Source organism: Bison bison, unplaced genomic scaffold, assembly GCF_000754665.1.
Source record: "Bison bison bison isolate TAMUID 2011002044 unplaced genomic scaffold, Bison_UMD1.0 scf7180017864383, whole genome shotgun sequence".
In the NCBI taxonomy this organism is placed as follows: domain Eukaryota; kingdom Metazoa; phylum Chordata; class Mammalia; order Artiodactyla; family Bovidae; genus Bison; species Bison bison.
Window position 1 is genome coordinate 6,248,275 of NW_011494955.1, and position 7,623 is coordinate 6,255,897.

Consider the following 7,623-nt stretch of genomic DNA (forward strand, 5'->3'; position numbering starts at 1 on the left):
TCTCTTCTGTCCCGAGGATGCTTATTGCATCTACTTTGCATAATTGGATGAGAATTAAAGGCAATAGATGTAGTTGGTGCTTAACATATAGGAGTTGCTACCGCCTCCAGGTTGCAAAGTAAGCCTTCGGACAACTGCTGACTCCACCAAAGCATAGAGAAAACTATCCTGCCCTCCCTCGCCCTCTTCCTCTCTTTTTCTTCCCTCCTCTCCTCTCTCTCTAGGGATGTTCTTAGGGATGTTCCAGGGCCAAGAAGGTAATTATAGCTTGTGTCCATAAGTCTCCTAGCAGCCGAGGGCAGCAGGGAAGAAGGAAGTCACTAAGTCCAGATGGGACCTGAAAACGGGAGAGGATGAGGCCAACCAGAACTTGACAGCGAGACAGGCCACAGTGCATGTGGGTGGCCGCACGTACCACGGGTGGTCCTAGGACTCGGGAAGAGGGGGCTGTGCCAGACATCTCCAAGTGAGGTGGCAAGGCAAGAGCATCTCTTCTCCCAGCAGCTGAGAGAACCCTTAAAGCTGAGGGCCTTTACCGGGCAGCTTTCCTTGCCCGGCTGCTGACTGGGGTGCTCTTGTCTTGGGAGTCCTTGGGGTCTCCCACTCGTGCTCCTTTGGCCCTGGTCTGCCCGCTTTGGGTGCTGCTGGAGCTGCTGGTCCCTGTGCTGGCCATGGTGCTGGCCCCAAGGTCAGTGCTGGCCGAGGATCCAGGGTGGTAGCCGAAGCTGCTTGCACTGCTGCTGATGACGGCTGTGGTGGAAGGACCCAGAACAGGGGAAGAAGGATGACAGCATCACTCAGCGAGCCACCCCCTTCATCCCACAGCGACCCTTGGCGGTCAAAAAACACTGCAAGGATGGGTCAAGATCCAGTTACACTGCAAGCTTTGTGCGAGGTGAGGACAACCTGGGATAGAATGGTCCCTGCCCTCCTAGAGAGTCTAGGACCATTTGTCTCACAGGTCCGTATTCTCAACCCCTTCTTGGGATGACGATGCCCAGAAGAGAGACACAGGAAGGAAATGGGGTTGGCATGACCTCAGTCACTGATTCCCTGGGACAGAAGGCAAATAGACTTTCTCTGAAGCCAGAGAAACCTTCCTGAGACAGTACTAGGAGCCCCCAGATGAGGGGAGACAATGATTGGAGGTGATACCACATTATCTTGTGGTCCCCAGCTTTCCAGTCCAGTCAGAATCCCCAACTCAACCCATTTCTGGGGGATACTCACAAATGCTCACAGAGGAGGGATTCTCCCCAGACATCCTGCAAGACAGAAAGTTAGAGAAGGATAAAAACCTCAGGAAAGTGTCTAGTTCGGCTGAGCCTTTTGATGGGTTCCTGACCTTATATGCCTATCGTTTGAATTCATCCTTAAAACAACCTCATTTTACGGAGATTACAATCCTCCATAAAATGGAGGATTATTTATTTGCTCATTTACAGATGAGCAAATAAATAATAAAATTTACAGACACCAAGACCACACAGCTGACATATGGCAAAGCGAGTGATTAAATCCAGGTCTGTCTGACCCCACTGGCTCTTTTCATGCCACCACCCAACCACCGTGCTTCACATCTGACCTCCTCTTGCAGGAAGCTAAGCTCAATCAACAAACAGCCCCCTTCTGTGCTCATGTCATGAGCACTGCTGTCTTTCCTATTTTGCCTCTTAAATGGTCCCTTGCCCAGCAGGGAGCCACCCACAGTCCCCCGCCCCCACTGTGGCATCTCCCTTGCCCCGCTCACCAGCACTCCTCGCCCTCCAGCAGCTTGCTGTAGGTGGCGATCTCCATGTCCAAGGCCAGCTTCAGGCTCATGAGCTCCTGGTATTCACGCAGCATCCGGGCCAACTCCTCCTTGGCCTGGTGCATGGCAGCCTCCAATTCATCCAGCTTGGCCCTGGCATTCTTCAGGGCACTGTCTCCCCGCTGCTCGGCATTGGCGATGGCCGTCTCCAGATTGCCACACTGAAAAGCAAAGGACGGGCGGGAAGACCATCAGAACCCAGAGCAATGTTTAGATCTTAACGGTTAGGTCCCAACCCCCCTCACTTTACAGATGAGGTCCAAGGTGGTAGCAAGTAATTGCTGCAGAGCCAACACAGTATCTGAGTCGCTTCTATTTTCTTTTGTAGATGGATATTTAAAGGCCCATGAAAAGCTGTCAGAGCAGTTGGATTTCAGGACCGCAAGAAGAGACTTGGATGTTCGCAAGTTGTCTAGTGCCTGAGGTTGAAACCAGTGGCTGTCGGTTTCAAGTCCACCTTGTCCTGGAGAATCACACTGAGACCCCAACCTGGAGCCTCCAAGAATCCGACAGCGTGCCAAGGCACCTCTGTGATCAGACCCCTACCCGCAGGGTGTCTCCCAGCAGGGGCCCTTCCTACCCGTTAGCACCCAACAGTGTACATCTCTGGACTATTCTAGCACTCTGCAGGGAGGGTCTATCTAAATGCTCCCCAAGTCTGGCCTGAATGGATTAGGGGAACCTTCCCATACAACAAGAGGTTAAGGGCCTGAGGTTATATCCATGGCCTCAGACAGAGCATTTGGGCCCTGAAAAACATCCAGTGGCACTGTGATGGCAAATACTACCAGGCGGAGAAACGGTCCTCATAGAGTTTGTGAATCAGCCACGTGTCGAGTTGGAAAGCAGGCCCCGTATTCCCCACATTACCTGGCTTGGAAGGCTGTGTGGGTGCAGGAAGGAGAGCCGGCTCAGCTCTTCCGGGTTTGGCAATTCTATCACTGGGCAGAGTTGACCTGCCAGGGTCAATTGGGGAAGGATTCCCTACCCCCTTAAAATCATCTCCCCAAAGATATGATGTTTTTCTGCTTTCAGACAAGACAGGGTCCCCCAGCAGACAACCCAGAGCATCTTCATCTGCCATCATCCTCACTGGTCACCCAGAGACAGCAGTGAGAGGAGGACCTTAACTGGCCACTGAGGGTCCCAAGGAGAGGCCCCCCCAGCCCTACATGTGCTGAGTGTCCAGTGGGAGGAAGAGGTGTGGGGCCTGCCCTTGGAGCAGCATCCCTGAAGGGGACATGGGGCAGGTTTACTGCACACAGAAAAGGCCTGCGAAAGATGGAAAAAAGAAAGGAAACCTAAATTCTAATCCTAATAACCAGCTGGACACCCTGGGAGAGCCCCTTCCTCTCTCCAGCCCAGTTTCCTTATCTGATCTGTGAGAGTCCGGTGAAATAAGTACAAGGCCCCTCCAGTTCTGAGCAGGGAGCCAGCTCTGAGTGTACGGGTCCCAAGGTATGGCGAGGAAGAGGGACCATCAATGGTCCAGAGAGTCCCAAGTCGGGAAGGGGACATCTGCTTTTCACTCAAGGATGGGCTCCAGTCTCTCCCTCACAGAGGGTGAAGCCCGACCTCAGGGCTCTCTGTGGGCTTGCTGCCCACCTGCTTCTTCACATTTGCAATCTCACAGCGGATCCTCTGGATGAGCCGGTTCAGTTCCGACATCTCATTCTTGGTGTGTTTCAGGTCGTCCCCGTGCCGGCCAGCTGCCAGCTGCAGCTCCTGGATCTGGTTTCCAGAGACAGGAAGTTGGTGATGAGACAGGACACCCCCTATATCCCTCACCACCCCAGGCAAAGAAAGTGTCCTGAGCAAACCCTTCCACCACCGGAGCAACCCAGGGGAGATAGCTCTGCGGCAGGAGGTGATAGAGCCATGACCTGGGTTATCCTTCCAGCTGTTTGGAGCTGATTCTGACCAAAAAGTCCACCTGTTTCTCTAAGCAGAAATCTATTTGCTGGGCCTATCCTCCTTTCTCATCTCCCTGACTAATCTTTTCTGGGGGAGGATAAAGGGAAAATGCAGTTTGCATGTATTAAGCACTTCCAAAGTAAATAGGGCTTCCCTGGTGGCTCAGTTGGTAAAGAATCCACCTGCAATGCAGGAGACCGGGTTTGATCCCTGGGTAAGGAAAATCCCTTGGAGAAGGGAATGACTACCCAATCTCATATTCTTGCCTGAAACATTCCATGGACAGAGGAGCCTGGAGGGCCACATACAGTCCATGGGGCATCAAAGAGTCGGACATGACTGAGTGACTAACACTTTCACTTTCCAAAATAGAAGAATTCTGAACCTCTCCATTGATTTAGCACCTCTTTATAGAGGGATCTTTTAAAGGCCAGGTTCTGTTCTAGGTACTGGGGATACAGAGGTGAGCAGTGTGGGTGAGGTCCCTGGTCCCATGAAATTTACATTCCCCTACAATCCTTCCTTAGTGACGGGTGAAGGGCCAAGGCTAAGGACCGCATGCATGTACCCTGGAGGTGGTGGGATTGTTGGCTCAGGACTTGTAGCTCAGATCCTCCCCTCACCCTTGGCCAGTCCTTCAGAAAAGAGAGGATGACACAGCCCTGGACAGGGAACAAAGAACCTGTGGTCCTTGCTGTTGGTGGGATTTAATGGCCAAGAAAGCTGGGAGGTGCGAAGCCCCATAGGGCCCCCAGGTAAACAGTCTTCTCAGTGACAGCCTAGAAGGGTTTTACTTCAAAGCGTAAGTGCCATCCCCCAGAATGCTCCTAGAATCCCACCTCTTCTTCTTGGAAGTCCTTCCACACTGATCAGAGGGAAGCTCATGGCACCCTCTTCTTTACTCCCTGTCCCACTACAGGTCACCCATAGCTACTCTCCTCCATATTTGTTACTCTCCTTCTTCCCCATGGTGACATGACCTAATCCCTATTTTACAGCAAGAGCACCTCGCTTCGTTCCTCCATCAGAGGATGGCCTGTCCCTCTATGTTGGAAATGCCTACCCAGTTTTATGGCTTATCTTTGATAACGATTTTTGCCAAGAATTCTTTTTGAGTAGAATGTCGCTATGGCATTGATTATAACCCTTCTTTCATTCAACACATCTCCTAAGGGATGTCTCACATCCATTGGTGGAGGTGTCCCTTCCCAGGAAAGGAAGGCTGGTGGAGGAGAGAGACCCAATCAGTCCTCACCTTGCTCTGGTACAGCGCCTCAGCCTCAGCCTTGCTCTTCAGGGCGATGTCCTCATACTGGGCTCGGACCTCGGCAATGATGCTGTCCAAGTCCAGGTAACGGTTGTTGTCCATGGACAGGATGACAGAGGTCTCACTGGTGTGAGTCTGGATCTGGGCCACCTCCTGAGTTGAGAGGTGAGGACAGAGTCAGGGTCCTTCCCCCACCTCCCTCCTCTGCCCATCAGACTTCTGGGCCTGTGGTGCCTGGCAGAATGGGCCAAAGTGGAGGAAGAAATGCCTGCTGGAGCTGAGGAAAAGGCTCACACATCAGGATACACCCCATGTGGGTAGCAGGCCATGGGAGGCATTTCTTGCAATTCACAGTATCAGGCATCTAGGACCTCATGGGGCCATTTTTACCTGCCTACTGCCAAGGTCATTATCACAGCCCCAGTGAGATTTTTTTCCTGTGAATATGGCTTCCAGGGACCAGGATCCTATACTTCCATGGCCTCCCAGTGCAGGGTTTTGCACCTTCCCATCAAAACACCCTTAATTCTGTTTATCCTCAGTCATTCTTATTAGCATCTCCCTGGAAGAGCCAGGGAATCTCTCAGCTGGAAAGAGGTGGGGAAGGGGAGGGGGGGGGGTGTCCTCACCGCATCATACAGACACTTAAGGAACTTGATATCTTTGTCCAGAGAGTCCACTTTGGCCTGGAGCTCCACCTTGACTGTGTAGGCTGCATCTGCATCCTGCCGAGAGGCACCCAGAGCCATTGGTCAATATCACCCACATCCCACCAGGTGCCCTGTCCTTGCCCTAAAAGTCAATTAACTTCCTATCTTTTGCCCACCAAGGGAAGCAGGTTGGTGAATAAAAACCCTCAATACTGGCTTTCTCTCTTATGCATCTTTGGGGATAAATAAAGAAGTGGGGGCTGCTCTTTTTCTGTTACATCTGGAGGAAAGGAAGCTCAGAGAAGTAGAGTGAATTTCCTCAAGTCACAACAGGAAGGCCAAGCTGAGCCAGAGGTTTCCAATTCCCAGACCATGATTCTCTCCTATCTGTCTCCACCCATATCCTAGGCGTGTGTCCTCTCTACCTTGCTAGAGGCCAGAATATGACTCCATCTCTACTCAGGTACCAGCCCCTTCCCAGAAGAAGACCAGGGCTGGAGTCCCAAGCAGGGTTGGTTAGGATGGGGATTCGAGGGAAAACAGAGTCCATAGGCTCTTCTCGCTCTTACCTTCTTGAGCACCACAAAATCATTCTCAGCTGCTGTGCGCTGATTAATTTCCACCTCATACTTGTGGGCAAGGAGAGAAGATACAGAGGTCTCAGTTCCCTTGGCCAGGTGACCCCCTCTTCACACTGACCAGGCAAGTGCTGCAGATGCAGAGTCCCCACAGAATCTGCTGGAGCACTGCAGGGGCTGGTGGTGGCAGTCCTGTGTCCCTGAATTGCCTCATTAACATTCTATTCTCTGGACCCTGGGAAAATATCCAGGTGCCCCAAACCAGTCACTGAACCCATTGGTGGATCAATGAGCAAAGGAACTCCTTCCCATTAACCAGGTAGGAAGTTCTCATCAAATAGGGGTGGTCCTTCCTTCACAGTCAGAGGAGGCATGTGAGCCCTTGACCCTGGTGCTTGCTCCCTCCCCTCCTAAAAACTGGCACAGAGACTGGATGATCCCAGAAGCCTCTGGGAACATGACCCACGACCTTGGCTGGACCCACTCACCTCTTCTTGTAGTCCTCCACCAGGTCCCGCATGCCCTTCAGCTCCGAGTCCAGCCTCAACCGGTCCCCAGATAGCGTCTCCAGCTGCTTCCGCAGGTTGCCAATGTAGCCCTCGAGGATGGGCTCCAGGTTTTTCCTACAGTTGTTCAGGTCCAGTTGCTGCAACAGCTCCCACTTGGTCCCCAGCACCTGGTTCTGCTGCTCCAGGAACCTCACCTGGAATCAGATGGATGCTACAAGTCCCGTGGAAAAACACCATGGACCCTACCAGGTTATACAGATTTTTCTAAAGACATTTGGCTCCAGTCCTGACTCCCCACTCATGGAATTCCATGCAAACAAGACCCTTTACAATTCATTCTGTAGCCTTTCAGGCAAAACCAGTCACTGAAAACTCATTGAAGAAGGAGATTCCATACCTGCTTCTGTTGCCTGACCCAGCCCCAGGAGATGCTCTTCCTCTGTCTCAGCTAAGTGTTTCTTCTGTACCATGAGCCCTTCCCTCTGAATAGTGATGGTTCTATCAGCCCTGCATCTGCCTTGAAGGGCTAGAGTCCAGTTGACCTCCAGATTCCCATCAATTCTTCCTCAAGGTAGGGCTACCTTTTACCAAAATTTCCACCCTTCTCTGTAAAAGAAAGCAACACATTCATTTATTCCTTCATGCTACCTAGCTCCAGGTTGTGCTATGATCACAGAGCCCTTCATGAGATCCAGCAGCAACCTTTCCATCCACAGTGCCCTGTGCACTGCCAGGAGAAGGGGATCACGCACAGCTCGCTGGACTGTCTTATCCACCTGGGAGACCCACCTTGTCGATGAAGGAGGCGAACTTGTTGTTCAGAGCCATGATCTGCTCCCGCTCCTGGGCGCGCACTTTCTGGATCTCTGGGTCCAGCTCCACGTTGAGGGGAGCC

General features: G+C 52.1%; 1 protein-coding gene across 1 annotated transcript in view; it reads right to left on the reverse strand.

The window, feature by feature from the left end:
* Nucleotides 1–532: 532 nt before the first annotated feature.
* The window catches only part of LOC105001718 (keratin, type II cytoskeletal 74-like), a 7,549-nt gene continuing 458 nt past the window's right edge, over nt 533–7,623 (reverse strand). Inside the window, 10 exon segments of the mRNA XM_010858090.1 lie at nt 533–750; nt 1,231–1,265; nt 1,751–1,976; nt 3,046–3,082; nt 3,416–3,541; nt 4,980–5,144; nt 5,621–5,716; nt 6,211–6,270; nt 6,704–6,922; nt 7,518–7,619. Of these exon segments, the coding sequence (XP_010856392.1) occupies nt 533–750; nt 1,231–1,265; nt 1,751–1,976; nt 3,046–3,082; nt 3,416–3,541; nt 4,980–5,144; nt 5,621–5,716; nt 6,211–6,270; nt 6,704–6,922; nt 7,518–7,619 (1,284 nt within the window).